General features: G+C 39.2%; 1 protein-coding gene across 1 annotated transcript in view; it reads right to left on the bottom strand.

The window, feature by feature from the left end:
* The window catches only part of znf804a (zinc finger protein 804A), a 90875-nt gene extending 72397 nt beyond the window's left edge, over positions 1 to 18478 (bottom strand). Inside the window, exon 1 of the mRNA XM_067443572.1 lies at positions 17760 to 18478. Within this exon, the coding sequence (XP_067299673.1) occupies positions 17760 to 17870 (111 nt within the window). The 5' untranslated portion in view covers positions 17871 to 18478. The remainder of the gene's footprint in view (positions 1 to 17759) is intronic.
* Positions 18479 to 18942: the final 464 nt, after the last annotated feature.

The raw sequence follows: 18942 nt of genomic DNA, 5'->3' as shown, positions 1-18942 counted from the left end.
AAAACCTGAAATCACCGGCATTATGGAGCAGCCAATGGTTCCCATGAGGAAAACGGCTCAATAAACATAATAAATAATGTCTTAATGAAAATCTAAAATGAAGACCCAAACATGATAGAAAAATAACGTGTGCGTGTATGTGTGTGTGTGTGTGTGCATGCATCTTGTGTGTGTGTGTGTGTGTGTGTGTGGCCTGTTAAACCTTACGTTATGTGGACAAAATGTCCTTACAACGATGGCAATATCGGAAATCCTTGTCCTTGTGGGGACATTTTTTGGTCCCCATGAGGAAAACATCTTATAAATCATACTAAGTCAAACATAAATCAAACATACTATTTTTTTTTTTTTTTTGAAAATGTAAAAATGCAGATTGGTTTCCTGTGATGGGTAGGTTTAGGGGTAGGGTCAGTGTAGGGGATAAAATATGCAGTTTATACAGTATAAAAACCATTACGGCTGGAATGTCCCCATAGAAAATGGACACATGTGCCTGTAACCTAAGATGCCCCAAAAGGAGTATCGCTGTTATAGTTAAAGTAGATTGCTATTATAAAAGTATGCATCTGCTGAAAGCATGAACAGCTTGCATTTACTAAATATACATTCTTACTAAATATAAATCCCGAAATGACACATTGCCTATATGTATTCACAGATAGAAAGGGATAAATATATGTAAACAAGTGGCCTTACAGGAATATTTCAAGTTCAAAACAACATTTGTGACATAAGGTTGATAAGCAGAAAATATAATTCATTTAACTCATGCCTTTTTTATGACACAAGGCACTTAAAATGTAAGTGAATGGATTTAAACGCAGAAGCTTATTATTTAATGAATCACTTACATTAAGTCTTCTGTTAAATGATTAAAACAGTTCTTACAGGGTTTTAGGTGTTGTGTTGTCATGGCAACAAGTTGAAAATGTAAATATAACCACACAGAAAATGCTATATTGTTTACATTATGTGGCTATACGTACTACTCACTGCAGTAGTAGAGTACGTGCCTCACCGTAAACCAAATGTTAAAAAGGTACAAGAGTTGAGTTTAAAGAGGTACAAGTTGAACATTTGTGTTAATCAACCATATGCTGCAGGTGCAGTCGATTAAGCTTATTTTGTTTTAAACCCAGATTATTCTTTTAACAAAAATGTCCTTTAAATGTAAGAAAACTAAATGTGAAAACAATTAGTTCATATAATCAAAAGTGTCTTAACAGAAGAATTCCTGGAGTGTTACATAAAAAGATCACTAAACAAAGAAATTAGTTGCCGCATACTGTATGCATTCAGGATTACATTGAAGCATTGATTTTTTTTTTTTCCCCTCCATTCAAACTAAAACTTCTCTTCACATTTCAGTTCAGGAGCACAGCGTGTCATAATACCACAATCTGTTCAACAGGCTCCTTTATTACCCCAGCTCTATTTTTATGTGCGTGGGTTTTAAGTCAGTTCATAGCCTCTATGCCTTTGTTTATTACTACTGCTCTTCAAAGATGAATTGCATTAGCGACTAGCGCACTCAGCCCAATACAATAACCGAGCTCTACCTGGACAGGCGCCAGAACAGTTCTAACATTAGCTCCACATCGCATATGTCAGAGTCAGTGCGTGAACGGCTCTCTGTGCCCCTGATTGGGGCAATCCAGAATGGCAAATCAAATCTGCTTTTACAGGGGATGGCTGTAAGTGCTAGAGAAACACTGACCACACATTAATTATTAAACACGGAGATATCAAGCTTATAAATGTACACTGCAGATACACCTCTACGGCGGGCGATGAGATGCTATCTGAGCCTCACAAATAGAGCCCTTAAGTGCCCCTGAACCTGAGATAAATATGGGCAATCGAAGAGCTTGTACACGCCGCACAGCAAGATACTGAAAGATTGCACGTCTCCATTAAACTGCAGCAACTTGTGCTCGGGTTATTTTGAGGCAAACAATCGAGGCTGGATAGTGAGCAAGCGATGTGAGGGCGAACATCGCCCCGCTTTGCGGTGACAGCTGTAGTCATTGTGCCATTTAAAGCAAGACCACGGGAGCAGAGTGTTCAGGCAAACGCGCCAATATTTACAAAAGCATTGTGCAGGCACAATGGCTGACACAATGCCTCTAGACCGCAATGAAGAGGTAAAAATCCCTTCAAAGCTTCCAAGTCAGTAATTGTTTGCTTAATAATATAGATAAAACAACGTTTTGTTTGCAAAAACTACCCTTTTGTCTCACTAGGGTCCGTTGTTGACTACTGTAGTGCAGGGAATCATGCCTCTGGCAGCGATGTAGAATCCCAATACATGTTCCCCCTTGTCATGCATTTCAAAAAGAAGCTTAATTAGTCTCCCAGCTTTTAAGATGCTCTGGCTAATGAATTTCATTAAACAAGAAAGTGGTCTGATATGTGGGCACTACTTTGACAGATGAGAGGAGGGGAGTGGGTGGAGAGGGAGGCTAGCTGCGTGGGTAGTCCAACAAAGATACAGCCTCCAGCAAAGACTTTATAAAACACACAAAGATGCCCTGCAAAGCTACTCATTATGTAGACAATGACAGCCATCGTACGTTCTCCTGTGTCCCAGCAGTCTTCTTTTAATGAAGCGGGTGTGGGATAACTGGGAAGAAAGTCTACAGGGTCGGAGAAATGCTTTTACCTTCCGCGTGTCGGAGCCCTCTGCTGATACTGCGAGAACATAAGCCAACTCCTGGCACCTGCCCAGGCTCTGAGCCGAGCCGAACCCGACCCCTCCCCTGGGTCCTAGCATACCCCCTCCCGTTCATGTAATTTTAGTCCACCACTCTACAAACACCGGAGCTTTTGAGCAGAGCCACTACACGTATAAACACAGCAGCAACGAAACTAAAACAATGCATTACTGTATCCCGAAACATCTCAAGGTGGTCTGCACTTCCAAACCCAGCACTGCGGTAAAGCACTCCATTTATGAGCTGGATACTGAGCGTTGCAAAAAAACAAGAATGCATTTTAAATCAGGTTTGAAATATGTATTAAAGGGATAATTCACCTAAAAATAAAATTTGCCTCATCATTTTCCTACCTTCGTGTTGTTCCAAACCAGCATGACTTTATGCCTACTGTGAAATAACAAAATAAGATATTTTGAACAACTGTTTTTGTGCATACAATGAAAATTAGTGAGGTTTGAATATTTTGAGCTCCAAAAAGGACATAAAGGTAGTGAATATAAATATGATTTGACTGCTATATCCCGAGCCTTCTGAATGCGCACAGCAAGCACGCTCCTTTTGTGTCATGAACAGTTTGAAATTTAAGCCTCTCAAATCAAATCAAAACATTGATTAATGTCATATTTAATGTAGTCTGTGTCTTCATGCATTGCTCAATGTTTTCATTTATTTTGTGAGTGAATAAAGACCTAAATTCAATCTATTTATCATACACTTAAAAAAAAAAAAATAGCAAGAAGTGTACCTTTAATGGGGTAGTAACCTTAAAGGAGCACTTTTGTACCTTATCTACCCCTAAAAGGCTCATAGTAGTACCTTAAAGGGATAGTTCACCCAATTTAAAAAAATGATCCCACCATTTACTCACCCTCAAGAAAAGTCACACAAGCAAGTGTAACGCCTTTCACAGTTTAAAATGCTTATGCTACGTCTGACGTCATCATCACGCCAGTTACGTTTTCCTAATAAGTTGAATACGGGCGTAATGGCGGAAGCTAGATATTTTACTTTATAACGTGTTAAATACAGATATGTTTCTTACACAAACGTTGTGTATTAAAAAACCTGGATTAGACTGGAATTTGTTTTATATAACTCTGATTGTATTCGTCTGAAAAAAAGAATGTCATATACACCTATAGGGTGGCTTGAGGGTCATTTGGTCATTTTAATTTTTTTGGGTGAACTATCTCTTTAAGGGTTCACATTACTAATATTAAAGGACAGGTAAGGTACGATGTGTCCCTTTAATGGGACTGCCCAAATAACAAACTGTGGTAATCCAAAAAAAATAATTTTTTTGGACATTTTTTTCTAGCATTATACAAAATGATTGCGTTGCCTCAGAAAACTTAATTTTACATTACCTTCATGTCCTTGATTTTTTTGACCCCTTTGAAAAAAGCAGCTGAGACAATCTTCAAAATATATATTTGTGTGTGTGTTAGGAACAAAACAAGAGTGAGTAAATGATGAGATATAAATCCCATTAAAGCAATTTCAAGGTGGTTTGCTCTTACAAGCCCAGAACTGCGATGAAGCAGTCATTTCATGAGCTGGATATTGAGAGATGCAGGACCTAAAAATGCATTTTAAATCAGTACTGAATATGTATTAAGGTGAAAGATGCTGTAGGTATCGAAACAGGGTCAAATTCGCCATTCAGAGGAAATGGGGAGTTATAAAGGAGATAATGTTTTCACACAGGTGGAAACATTCTAATAAAGAGGATAAGTGTTTGAAATGACATTTACGCTCTCAACCGCAGCACCACACACATAGAAACCCCGCACGCAGAAATCGAAACACACAAACACAGATACTCTCTCTCACACACACAGGGACCTGCTCCATAAAACTGTCTCTTTGAGCTCTGCTGCTTTAATTTACACAGCCAGCACCAACTCTATCTCTCTTCACGCTGACCATGCACATTCCCCGGGATCCTTCCACTGCCATTACCGCTGCTGTTGTTTCAAGCAGAGATTAAATGAGAGGCCAGAGGAAGATAAATTCTGAGGATCTGCTAGGCTGCCAGACCCCCCAAAAAATCAATGCTTTTTCTATGGGAGAATTCTAATGAAGGTACAGAGGAACTAGCCTTACAAATCACCGGCAGGTTTAGAGCATTTGAAGCTCTATGTGATCTTCAGAGCCTTTTGTGTAAAGCAAAAGAAAGACCTAATTGAGGGTGTAAAAAAAAAAAAGTGTAATGTGTCAAACGTCCACTTTTAAGGCATTTGTTTGTCAGTCAGATGCGCTATTTGCATTAGGTGAAAACCATATGTCGGCAAGATCCTGAATTAATGGTCCGAGCTGAAACATGCGAGGGTTTGTTGTTGTCATCAGTCTCTTCTGGCACTGTGAGCATCTCAATCACAAATACAGCTCCTCGATCTTATTTTTCGGCTCTCAGATACATCTATCTTCAGATTTAAAGCCCCGTTTCTATGTGTGATATTGATTATTGGACCAGTGCTGACAGCATTGTCTACAATAAAAATGCTTGAGAAGAAAGTTTAGAGTGAGATTGGTGATATCATTAAGAAAGGAGAGACTTCAGGGGTCATTCAAAGGTTGCATTGGAGACTGTCCTAAAATGCCATCAGGAGAGAGAGGGGGATTATAGGATAGCGTGTACACACACACACACACACACACAAACACAACCTGTCCTTTGGTCAGCCTCATAGGCTGAGAGAGATCCTGCAGTATTTCAGTGTCACAATCAGAGAGACCTTTCAACAGTGTCTGATGCAACGTGTGCCTCTGCGGTGTGAAATATGCACATATTAAAACTTTCTCTTTCAAACTGTCTCTCAACCTGTGAGATAAGGGCCTATGCACAATAACAGCTGTACTTTTCATCCCGATTTCAAATGCTACGGAGTTTATGGCTGAAACCTTGTCACGGCCCTCTCTTATTTGGCTGTGTGTGTACATTTGTTTGTAAAACTTTCATCTCACCAAGCACACCACAAGACAAGCAGTCTCACACCAGAGCTCATGGGCAGAAGGCGTGAAATTGCTGTGATCGTGTGCATGTGCAATATATGAAGTGAAACACCAGAGGCTTTAAACGCATGACAGACACCAACGACGTTTGAATCCCAGGGTCGCAAGTCAACCGGTTTTCTGAACCGAACCTCAACAAGGATGGCTTTGTTATCTGCTTAGGTGTTTATTAAAGCTTTGAAACAGGAGTTTAAATGTCAATAATCGCCATGGCTACCACATGAAAGTCTGGTGGTTTTCTCTTCTCTGAAGTCCAGATCATAGCCCTCACAGAATGGGAAGACGTAATTATGGGGAAGAGATCCAAAATAATAACCAGAGGATTTGCAATATGATTTAATATTATAACTTAATTAGGCATGCATTCATTCAAAAGCTCGGAGTCAGTTAGATCTTTTTTATTTATTTTTATTAATACTTTTATTCAGTAAGGATGCATTAAACTGATCAAAATTGACAGCAAAGAAATGTGTTATTTGTTCAAATAAATATTGTCCTTTTGAACTTTATGAAATCAAGGTTGAACACAAACATATTAAGCAACACAACTGTTCCTTGAGCATCAAACAGCTTATCAGAACACACACACACACACACACACACACACACACACACACACACACACACACACACACACAGGCACAGACACACACACACAGACCCCCACACACACATTGTGTTTCCATGTTTTATGGGGACTTTCCATAGGTGTAATGGATTCCCACAAGGACAAGGATTTCGGCTGCCAAGTTTGGGGAACATGGGGGGAACATGGGGGGAACATGGGGGGAACACCCCCACCCCCCACACACACAAGCTGCTGTTTAATATTCAACAGCTAAATAAATGTATCACACAGGTAAGTGCTTTGAAATTCTACCCAGAAAAATATAATCAGCAGAGTGAATGTTCATGGTGATTAGGTAGTTCTGATGGATCTATTTCCTACAGTTATTCCATACACTTAAACATAAATCAATCTGCTATCAAGCTCAAGCGCTAGTGTCTGACCCTGACTCCGCCTCCCAGATCTAAATGATTGCAGATTAAGAGGTAGCTGGCAATAGACAGCACAGGCGCTGCCGCCCCAGTCTGACTCCATTTTGCCCAGAGACGAAGGTGACGACACTTGAATAATTAACAACCACAAAAGGAGACTTTAAACCTCTCTCTATCTCTCTTTCTCTCTCTCTCTCTGGAGTAGAAGAAAATAGAACATTACAAGACAGGAGAGCCACTCTTAGAAACACCGGCTCACTTTCCAGGCACAAAGAGTGGGGTTGTACTTTTAGTTTATTCAAATTTAATTCTGTATTTAGTTTCAGTTGATATATATAATGTTAATTTGGTTACAGTACTAATATAGCACCCTGCACCATATTTAAAGAAAAATGCAAACCAAGTTTAAGGTAAAAGTTTTACTCACTTAAATACACAACAAAAGCACACCATTCTACTTGCTGACAATGAAATGTGCTATAAATGTAGCACTGCAACATTTTATGGTAAATTAACACTGGGACATTTATGATTCAGCAGCATGGACCAGACCTGCTTAGATTTTGTGTCCGTCTCAGATGGCCCGTACTGGATAACAACTAGTCGCTGGATTTGCCATAGTTTGTGCAGTTTATGGCACTGAATCATTGAGATCATTTGGACCATCTGCAGCATTATCTGCTCTAGACACTTTGGTATGTGCTTATATTGGGGTTTCTTCTATTCATGCAAAGTGTTTAGACATTTACTGCCCTCAAATATATTCTAATAATTAGTACAGTTGTATTGTCAGTTTTGGTAGTTGGCATAGTTGCAACGTTACTTAAGAATGTCAGAGAGAACTATTGAATTATTGAAACCAAGTTTTTGTTTGTTTGTTTGTTTGTTTGTTTGTAATAAATAAACCATTTTATTAAGCAAGGATGCATTAAACTGAAAAAAAGTTTTAAACAAATGCTGTTATTTTTTTCTTCTTTTTAAAAGGGATACTTCACCGCTTTTTCATATTAAACTGTGTTATTCCCTTAACTAAGACGAGTTGACACATACCTCTCTCGTCTCAGTGCGTGCACCTAATCTCTCTAACGTGCAGTGACGATCTGATAGCATTTAGCTTAGCGCACTAAGCCCAGTTCATTCACTATGGTACCAACCTGAGATCAAGTTAGAAGCGACCAAACACCTCCATGTTTTCCCTACTTAAATATAGTTACATGAATAGTTGAATGATCAAGTATCAACTATTGACAGAAATGAGAGGGTAAGGGGGAGATGTGAGGGAGGATGCTTCAGCCGGGACTTTTTACTGCGCCGAGTCGAAATACTCTGAGAAGTGCTATTCCGCCATACATTATAGTTCTCCTTTTTAATCCACATTTAAAAAAAGTGCCACATTTTATTTTATGTCACCATACTAGGTCATTCAACTATTCGTGTAACTGTATTTAAATATGGGAAACGTGGAGGTGTTTGGTCCCTTCTAACTTGATCTCTGTTTGGTACCATAGTGAATCAGATCATCACCGCGCGTCAGAGAGATTAGAGAGAGGTATGTATCAACTCGTTTTAGTTAAGGAAATAACATTAATATGAAAAAGCTGTGAAGTATCCCTTTAAAGGATCCCGGTTTCCACACAATATTAAGCCACACAACTCAAATGTTTTTTTGAGACATTATTGAAAACATTATTGAGAATAAAAATATATATAGAGCACCAAATCAGCATATTTCTGTATTAAAGGGATAGTTCACCCAAAATTGACAATTGTGTCATCATTTACTCAGGTTGTTCCAAACCTGTATAAATGTATTTCTTCTGCTGAACACAAAAGAAGAAATTGTGAAGGTTTGAAACAACTTGAGGGTGAGTAAATGACACAATTTTCAATTTTGGGTGAACTATCCAATCCCACAGACTGACTACGGTGCAAGAAAATCTGTATGATAATGACATTCTTTAAAAATGGCTTTTTTTATTATTAAATTATTTTATTTTTTTTTTTTTTATTTTTTTTTTAGTTTAGAGCTTTATTTATCCCCTTAGGGCAATTAGTTTAGGCTCATATGGTGCTTCACATTTAACACTAACACATATACATTCAAACATTCAAAACACAAAATAAAAAAATAAAATAATAAAATAATAATAATAATAATAATAATAATAATAATAATAATAATAATAATAATAATAATAAATTAATAAATTAATAAATTAATTAACCAAATTTGTTTATAAACGAACCACCTCAGACACAAAAGTAAATTTATAACGATTTGTCGAACATTTAATTGTCCTTAAACTCCGCCCCAGGGGCATCCACTCAAAGTCCAAATGCAACGGGTGTGTGCTGTCTCCCATTATTTTGTGTGCCATTCTCAGCACTTGCTGTTCATAGTACAATATGTGAGGCTTCGTAAGGGAACTCCCGTAATTTTTGAGCACATAATGACAATACCTTGTAGACGACTTTTGTTCTTAATAGACAATGATGAAAACCAACAAATAAAGGCAAAAGACAAAATACTTTCAATGAATGAGTTATAAAAAGACCTGACAATTCTTCTCTGTACATTAAAAGAATTAAGCTTTCTGATGGGACTTAAAAGGGCACTGTGTAAATTTTAGCGGCATAGTGGACTTGCAAACCAGCCATGCTCACCCCGCCCTACAGAGAAGCTATGGTGGCCGACAGAGGACAAATATGTCATTGTATGAAACAGCAGAGAGTAGCTAACGCTCTGTAGAGCAGTTTGTCTGTTTGGTGCTACCGTAGAAACATGACTGTAGAAAAATGGTGACTTCACTGATAGAAAATACTCATTAAGGTAATAAAACAGCTTATTATGTAAGATCTTTAGACACCACTGAAAAACACAGTTATGCATATTATATTGCTGTATTATATCCTCATAAATACACTGCAGCTTTAAAGTAATTTGTGCTTTGCGTTTCTGAACTTAATTATCATCAATGCTCAACAAGTATGAAATAAAATGAAACAGCATGTTACAGTCTAACATCCACTGATTTGTGTGCACAGTGGTTCAGACTTCACACAGATCAGAAATCACACTAAATGAAATATAATGCCAAATTAGGTAAATATGACAAATTCAGTGTGTTAATATGACTTTAGTTTTTTAGTATTTATCAATTACTCGTAAATATCTCATGTTATACATACAATAAAATCAAGCTATAAATGCCATGAATAACAGATGCTGTCCATAAATGAATAATATACGTTCTGGTGTCTCTCCAAATGAATGAAAATGTACAGTCAATGTGCCATAGCCACACAAATAATAATGAATAGTAATGAGATTAGTGTTGGATTTTGAAAGAAAGTGGAAAAGAGAGTGTTACAAGGCAGAGAGAGAGAGAGAGAGAGAGAGAGAGAGAGAGAGAGAGAGAGAGAGAGAGAGAGAGAGAGAGAGAGAGAGAGAGAGAGAGAGAGAGAGAGAGAGAGAGAGAGAGAGAGAGAGAGAGAGAGAGAGAGAGAGAGAGAGATGAGAGCAGGATGAGAGCAGAGCAGAAGTTAATTGTCTTGAGTCAAAGACAAAGGGCCTAGTATTCAGCACGCTAATAATATCACTGCTTGCTGAAGTAGCCTATCTGAATACTAGACAGATAAAAGGAGATAGCGAGAGGTAGGAGGTGCAGTGAACACCTACACACTTATCTCAGAGCTCATCAGAAATATGTGGTCACCTGGACTCCTCTCAGTCCCTCTCTGTGCAACTTTCCCTGCATCCCCATCTGCACTCAATCTCAAACCCGGCCCAGTGGCGTTCGTCTTCGGCAAAGTGGAAGGTGGGCAGCGGTGAAGCTCAATGAGATCGGGGTCTGCCGCTGTGTTACTCAGTGTTTACAAGCTTGCTCGGTCTGCAGCACATCTTTTTGAAAAGGAAGAAAAGAAGCGATTCACTTCTATCAAGCATCAGATCAAGTGAGACGAGGCAGCTGGAATGCTCTGCATTATAATATCACTCAAAGGAATGGGGAACATTAAAAGGCTCTCGGCACTCATATTGCGGTGAGTGGCTATGAGCAGCGATGGGGACTCGTTCAATTACTGGCACAACCACAAGGCTCTCTTTCCAGCGCTGCACCTGTACCTTCCCATACCTTCCTTTTTTCATTTATGCTGCATATTTCACTCTGAATCTGTATTATTTAGCATTCATACAAAATCATAAGGAGTAATAAAGGGATAGTTCACACACACACAAACACACACACACACAAAATTACGAATTGTTTACTCACCCTAATGTCATTCCAAACTTGTATTATTATTATTATTATTATTATTATTATTATTATTATTATTATTATTATTATTATTATTAACACAAAAGGAGAATTCCAAAGCTTTTTATTCAAAGTCTATATTCAAAGTCTTCTGACGTTATACTTTTTTATTAACTGTAAACACATAGGATCCAATTAGGACCAATTATCATGCCATGGAACCAGAAATGCTACAATAATGGGAAAAAAAAACTGTTGAATTAACAACATTCAATTTTGGTGTACTGAGTTTAGCTCATAAGACTCTTAGTTTCAATAAGGATAAAATGTACAGTACACTACCCTTCAAAAGTTTGGGCTTGGTGCAAATTTAAGTTTTTGTTTCATAACTCTTATGCTCACCAAGGCTGCATTTAGTTAATAAAAAATACAGTGAAAACTGTTGTATTGTTAAATAATATTCAGCAGCTATTATTTCAGTGTCAAATGATCCTTCAGAAATGATTCTAATATGCTGATTTGGTGCTCAAGAAATATATCGTATTATTAATATCAATGTTGAAAACCGTTTTGCTGCTTAATATACTGTTGTGAAAACCTCGATACATTTTTCAAGATTATGTGATGAATAGAAAGTTTAAAAGAATGGCATTTATTTGAAACAGAAACCATTATTACATGTTTGTAACATTTCAAATGTCTTTACTGTCAATTATGATCAATGTAATGAATTTTGTAAAATGTCAAATTTAATAATACCTTTACTCAATTATCTGGACTACAAAATTTTGGGAGATTATCTTTGAATGTCTGTTCTTTGAAATGAGCTATATAAAAACAAAAAAATTATGTTTGCCTGTGTATGAACATTTGCCTGTTTTTGACTACGATTGTGGATTACCTTTCAATAAAGCCTATGTTTGGATCCTCTATACCTGTGTCTCTCAGAGCAGAATGTTACAATTGCTTTTCTATAGCATTATGCCTCAAATGTAAACTATATTGGTTTGGTTTCTTTTTTAAATTAGAAAAGTAAAAAAAAATATGCATGGTTTTATAATGACATACTAAAACTAAAATGAAAACAATGGGGGGGAAAACAAAACATTAAATAAAAAATAATAAAAATCAATAAAAATCAATTCCTAAGCACAAAGAGTAATGTAAGAGTAAGAGTAATGTTTTTTTTATTGCTCATTTGATCAATTACATAATTGTGGCATCTGTAATTGTAATCACAATTCGATTAATTGTGCAGCCCTAATGTGTCATGTTAGTAAAGTGTCTGCCAAATGCATACAAAAAAAAGTTTAAGTCTTTACTCACTGTACCTCATTTCTGTCTTTCTACTATGGCTGGTAGATCATTCATTGCTGTGGCCCCGAAACTGGAATTCCCTCCCTCTTTCTCTGCGCGACACTGTTACTGTATCCTCCTTCAAATCTCAACTAAAAACATATATTTTCTTACAGTATTTCCAATCCTCCTCTGCTTAGAGTTGTTTTTCTCTTCTGTATCTTTGTATGTTTATGTTCTACATTGTATACGTACAGCTCTGTAAAAAATTAAGAGACCACTTAACATTGACTTCTCAATTTTAAGGTCTCTAATTTTTTTCCAGAGCTGAATGTCTATTTTGTGCATATTTTGTGTACAGCGACCTTGAGTTTAAGCGAGGCACTGTATAAATAAAACTTTAAAAAATGTTTAAAAAAATGCAACTCTCTAAAGCTTGTGGTCACTTTGAAATGTATTTGAATGTAAAACAGCTGCATAAATATTCATCAAAAAATCTTCTTTTGCATTCCACTGGAAAAAGCAACAACAACAGCATGCAGGTTTTGATCAAAAAACGAGTAAATAATGCCAAAAATTCTAATTTCAGTGAGCCATAGCTTTCAGGGTCAGAGTGGATGTGTCACAGGCAATGATATGGCAGAAAATGTCTCCCAGGAGGTAGGAACGCAGTAAGGAAGCCTCACTATATGCCGCCCTTCAGTTGTACAAGGCCAGAGCTCAGGGCTGGGTATTTTTACTCCACTGCTTACGAGTGCAAAACCCTTCCAACGCGTAGAAAAAAATGCCTGGCAAAGTTCAAGCGAGCGATTATATAGAGACGAGCGCTTCGGAGCAGGAGATCGGTCTCACCGAGTTAGACGCTTATTCTGCACTGAAACAGCAGGTAAATTATAGATCCTTGTGGCCAGCGACTTAAATATTTATGAGGGTAAGATGACAGCAATGGGTTGACGGCATTGAATCGCCACGAACGTTTCATCTCTGAACATCAGGTGAGCCGAATACAGGAAGGAGAAAGGGTAAAGCTGCCGTGCTACTGTGTAATTGTGCTATTATACCTCAGCAGCAAGCCTACAGTGAAACCCTGCTGTGCCTTTGTGCCTTCTAAGTACACAGTTTATTCAATGGGGTATTTTCTGTGAATCAGTGTGAAAATGGGTTCACCGTCAGTAGAAAACATGGGATTAGCACTTTTATAAGGGCCCCTGGAATCTGCACCGTGCCTCTTTTTGTGCAGGGAGAAGGAGAACAACACAACCGGGGCAAAAGATTTGATTTGTCACAGTGAATACCTCCAAAACACACACACTCGCACAAAGAAACAAACACCGTGTCTGCAGGGTTCAGAGAGAATGATTCCATTGTTATAAAGTTAACAGCACTGTGAAATGAAATTGATGCAGCGCTAGAAGGCAAAACGCCACGTTCAGGGTATTTAAATGAACCTGGCGTTTATGAGTAACAGAAGGCCATGAATGGAGTGAATTTTAATCAGCCGAGTGAGAGCGCGCCACACATTTGTCTCAGGCGTGCGTAAAGTTAACTACATCTGTCTGCATTCGGCAGTGATGACAAGCTTTGAGTTCTCCCCTTCTGTAAATAATGCATGCTGCATGGGGCGATATCTAAACGCTCGTTTCTCCCTCACACCTGGATGGAGCCGGGCGGTAAAACGCGGCGAAAGGTTGCAGAGGCTAATCGCCCGCGCCACTACATTAATTACCCCGCAGCAGAGCTGGTGCACAGGGCCTGGTCACGGCTAGAGTTGGATTTCTGCTGTAATTCTCAATTAGGAAGGAACTCAGAGTGCGTCCGCACACACATACGCATTGTGCTCCCACAATGCAAATTGTCGGGCCAGCTTTCCCAGCAGGGGAAAGACAAAGGGTAAGAGGAACATAATAACATTTTGCCCTTTTTCATTCCCTCTCCTCCCTCTGTTTTAGTCTCTTTCTCTCGCTCGCTCTGTGATTAAGCTAGTCTGCTGCTGCCTCAGTTCTTGGACACAGGCGGTGGTGATTAGGGCTTCACAGACTTTTGTGCTTTGGATGGTGGCATGAAGATAGCAAGCCACAGATTCGCGGCACACAACAAAGGGCATAATACAAGAGACAAAAAGGAAACAGCGGCGCGACAATGGCAATTTAATTCTATGCATATCACGTTAGCAACATCCAATCTACATACTCGCCCAGATCCCCTGCGCAATCAGCACAAGAGCTGATTATAACACCTGTTCACTCCGCCATGCATCTGCCAATAGAGGCACTGTGACTATATACATATTCAGCATAAGGATTCTTTCTCAGAGCACAGTGGTGTCTAAAAGGGGCAACAGAGAGTGGAAATGGATGCTCACATCACAACTCAGTGGGGAGATGGGCTGACTTAGCAGCGACTGTGAGGAAATCAATACGAGCGTTGAAATAACACCGTTGATATGCATATTCATGAACGCTAAATCAAGGGGCAAAGTTCCACTCAAGCGCTTGTGCTCACTCAGTGTCTGACTTTATAAGAGTCCACTGACGTGGCATAGCTCCAAACAGGTACTCATTGAGTTTAATACAGCAGGATGAGGTTTTTACTGTCTTATCGCATCTGGACCAAACAAAATGAAAAGCAAAGCAAAACAAAGCCAAATAAAAGAAAGCAATTCAAAAGATTATAGACAGTATGCAATTATCAATATGAAGTACTTTGCTTGTCTTCAAAATTTGTTATATTAAAGGGATAGTTCACCCTGAAATGAAATTAAAGCCATCTTTTACTCACCCTGCTGTTGATTCAATGCCCTATGCCCTTCTATGACTTTTCGACCTCAAAAGCAGAAATTTAAAACAAAAACTAAGTCCTGCACACGCTCCTTCCTATAATTGCAGTGGATAGCGACCAGGTTAACACATTACAAAATTATACAAAAGTATGATGCAATGATACCGTGATATGCGCAGCATTTATGGAAAGTGTCCAAGAGGCATACTATAAGATTTTTGCGAGAAATAAACTATTATTCAGTCAAAACACTGAGCTCGGCCATTACTCTGTGCGCGTTCGTGTAATGACTAGTACGACATGCTCACGCACAGTCGTCATGGCACCCAAGATAAACGCACGCGCAACATTTTGAGAAATCAGGTTCAATAGAAAAAAACGTGACTCTCGTCTTTTCTATAAGGTATATGCTACAAAATAATACAATACTAATAATAAAACCTCCTGAAGTGAATATTGTGTACTGGTTGTCATGACAACAGTGCGTGAGCATGAGGACCTCACACAGGAACGAGCACAGAGTAATGGCTGAGCTCAGTGTTTTAACTGAATAATAGATTATTTTTCACAAAACCTTATAGTATGCCTCCTGGACACTTTTCATATATGTCGTGCGTCATACTTTTGTATAATTTTTGTAAAGTTTTATCCTGGTCGCTATCCACTGCAATTATAGAAAGGGCCACATGCAGGACTATTATTAAAATTTAGGATAGAAGGACATAGGGCATTAAATCAACAGCAGGGTAAAAGAGTAAAAGATGGCTTTCATTTCATTTCAGAGTGAACTATCCCTTTAATCTACTTGATGACAAAATAAACATAATAGCTATATGTAACAATAATAATTCCATTTTGTAATAGTTTTAAGTTTCAAAGCAGTGTTAAACTTTGCAATTTTCTAATCTCTTTACCACAGCTGTCTAAAGTCAAAGTCCCTGTTATGGGTCATTCAATAGAGATACGCACATACATCATTTTCTTTTTTCTCTCAACATTATCAACAGGTTAACTCTTTTGCTTGAACCCTGCCCCGTGATGCGGCGAGAAAGCCGGGAGAGCCAAACTTCTAATTACAGAGATGGATTTCATAGCGCAAAAGTCCACAGTGCCATACGTGTGACTAGGGGAACACTCACACTCTCGCAGTTATATCGTTATTATCCTTCCTCCTCTCCTTTCCTCTGCGTCTGAGCCACGCTGAACAAATGTTCTACAGCACAAAGCTTTTCTTCTGGACTAAAATATCACTGCACCAGGAACGAGAGCCAGATGGCACTGCACCAGCGCTGGGATAAGCACAGCTTTCTTAGACTGCCTTTCATACCCATACATCTGAGAGTGTGTGTGCAAGTATATGAGATTTACAGCTGCTCTATGCAGCAGAGGGAGTAATGAACGAAATTTACCGTGTTACAGACTGGCGGCAGTGAAGCACACAATGCTCCGCCGTAATTTTACATTCACTGACACCAGGTTCTTCCCGCAACAGAGTGGGAGATGTGTCAAATCTGATAATTGCATTGAGATCGTGCCGATAACGGCCACCAAAAACCTCATTCTACTTTCCGTCCATGCTTGAGAAACAATCTGTTGCTGCTTTCGCAGTTACGCCACCCAAACGTTCCCTCAGCATTAGCCTTTCAGCTGGAGGCGGGAGGCAGATGAGCAGGATTGGCGCTTGATCCCGAGCCAAGAGCTTCAATATTTCATCTCCAATCATTTTTGATTCTTTTGAAAGGGGGAGGCTGCTGTCAAGAAATCTCTGTTCCCCTCAACTGACAGAGATGACACGGGAAGGCTTGAGAAGGAAGCGGTGAAAGAGAGTATGAAATTTCCCTTCCACATTTAAAAGCTTTGAAAGATGCTTCCTTTCAAGAGCCGAGCGCTTTAATTAAATTACACTGTACGGCTGCATCGTGCATCGTATTACTTTGTATTTTTAATCCCGCTTAACTCGCCAACAAATTGAAAAACAATCTTCAGACTGCTCTTAGAGTAATTATGAAAAATAATATTTTACTAACACTGATTTTGTTTTAAAATTCCCCTTTGTGGTGCCCTAGATATGGCGGGTTTATAGCAGAGAGTTAGTGAGCAAATAGAGGCAGTTTTGTGGGAGCACAAACAGGAGGATTATTTAGAGGGCAAGGCCAGAAAAAAGTACGGTTAAACTAAATCCCAGGCCATAACTGTGAGTAGAGATTAATTTGATCCCTATCCATCTGTTAGGAATTTAGTTATGGTCACAGGCTAGATCACTGAGCATTGATTCCCCTTCTCCATCTGCAACTTTCCTCGTAAACAGGAAGTACTAAAAATGAATTCATTTGGCAACACTTTTCCAGAAGGATCTTTCCTTGAGCAACTTCATATGATAACATCTAAATGAACTGGTTTTATTCAAGTATCATTTAACATCACGGAATCAACCTAAATTCCTTCATCCATACCAACAATGCCCATTTTTATGGGTTAAATCAGGTAGAAATAGCTTGTTAACATTTTATAGTGTACTTATACATATATTAATAATATTACTATTTAAATTTATCATAGTCAAATGTACTATAACATGTAAACTGTTACCATACAGAAAACTTTCCAGAGGCAAGTTTACTGGCTTCTAGACCTATGTAAACAATCCCTTAGCACATGACCAAACACACATTTGTAAGGGAGATGTAGTAGTTACCAAGTTTTTGTTGCCATTCTTGCTGAGGGGACCACGGAAAACTCCCTTGATGTTTCGAAAGTGTCCGTTGCTGAGGTGTGTGGAGCTGATGACAATGTAGTAACACGCCATGGGGGACCCGAAGCTTCCATGCACAGAGTCCAGCAAAAAAGAGAGAGAAACAAGTCCACCCAACAAGCCTTTTCTTTTGTTCCTGTGTTTCAGATGAAAGGCACAAGCTCACTTTCCCTCAGTCAGGAACGGAGCGAGCGTGTTCCCTCATCCTCTCGGATTCTTAAACATAAGTCATTTCAGCTTGGTCTGTTACAGTCACTTCGGGGGCTTTATCTGGTGTGCCTCTGCTTCTTAGTAGCCTCCAGCAAATGTGTTATCCCGCTCTATCCTCTTCCCTGCAGCGGCAATGAGAGTAAGGCAGAGCTGCTGACTCGTTCGTTCCTCTTCCTCAGTCTCGTCTCTCTGCGCTGGGTTGAAGTGTGTCTGGGTTGAGTCTCCTGCTCGATGCGCAAGTGATACGCGCTAGTGAGAGAGCTCCGCTGGGTCTGGCAAAGGAAAGCATGGTGTTATAGTGCACCGTGCATTGCCGGTCCAATGAACGGGGCCAATGGCAAATAAGCCCCTGGTCTGATGGCGAGGGCTGGGATGAGAATTGCATCTGTCACATGCTGTTTTTCCAGATACACTGAGTCAGCCTCCACTCTTCAGCCAACCAGGATTCAGCATCTTTTTCCTCTCACACACCCCCTCTCTCTCCCTCGTTAGTCCCCTCTATCTCTCTCTCTCTCTCTCTCTCTCTCTCTCTCTCTCTCTCTCTCTCTCTCTCTCTCTCTCTCTCTCTCTGTTTCTCGTGAGTGCGTTCTTTCTCAGGAAGGAGCTGAGGCAGCAGTCAGGAGCAGGTAAAGGAAGGCTGAGGCGCTGAGAGAGACACTTTGGTATGCGTTACATCCACTATCATCCATCTTTTACCAGGTTAATGTGTGCGAGAGATGCTATAAAAAGATATATATGTTCTATGGATACAGATACCTGGAAATCAAAGTCCCAGGTGGTGAAGTTTACACACAATGGGTACTTCCTAATGAGGAACTGTGGAAATCCATAAAGCCACTACTCTAATCATAATTTACATGCTAATATAATGGAACGGAAGACTCATGACTTCTTTATGAAGAAAATTACATTATAG

Source organism: Pseudorasbora parva, chromosome 5, assembly GCF_024679245.1.
Source record: "Pseudorasbora parva isolate DD20220531a chromosome 5, ASM2467924v1, whole genome shotgun sequence".
Lineage (NCBI taxonomy): Eukaryota > Metazoa > Chordata > Actinopteri > Cypriniformes > Gobionidae > Pseudorasbora > Pseudorasbora parva.
The sequence above is the reverse complement of the archived record's forward strand: the minus strand, read 5'-3'. Positions and strand labels throughout refer to the sequence as shown.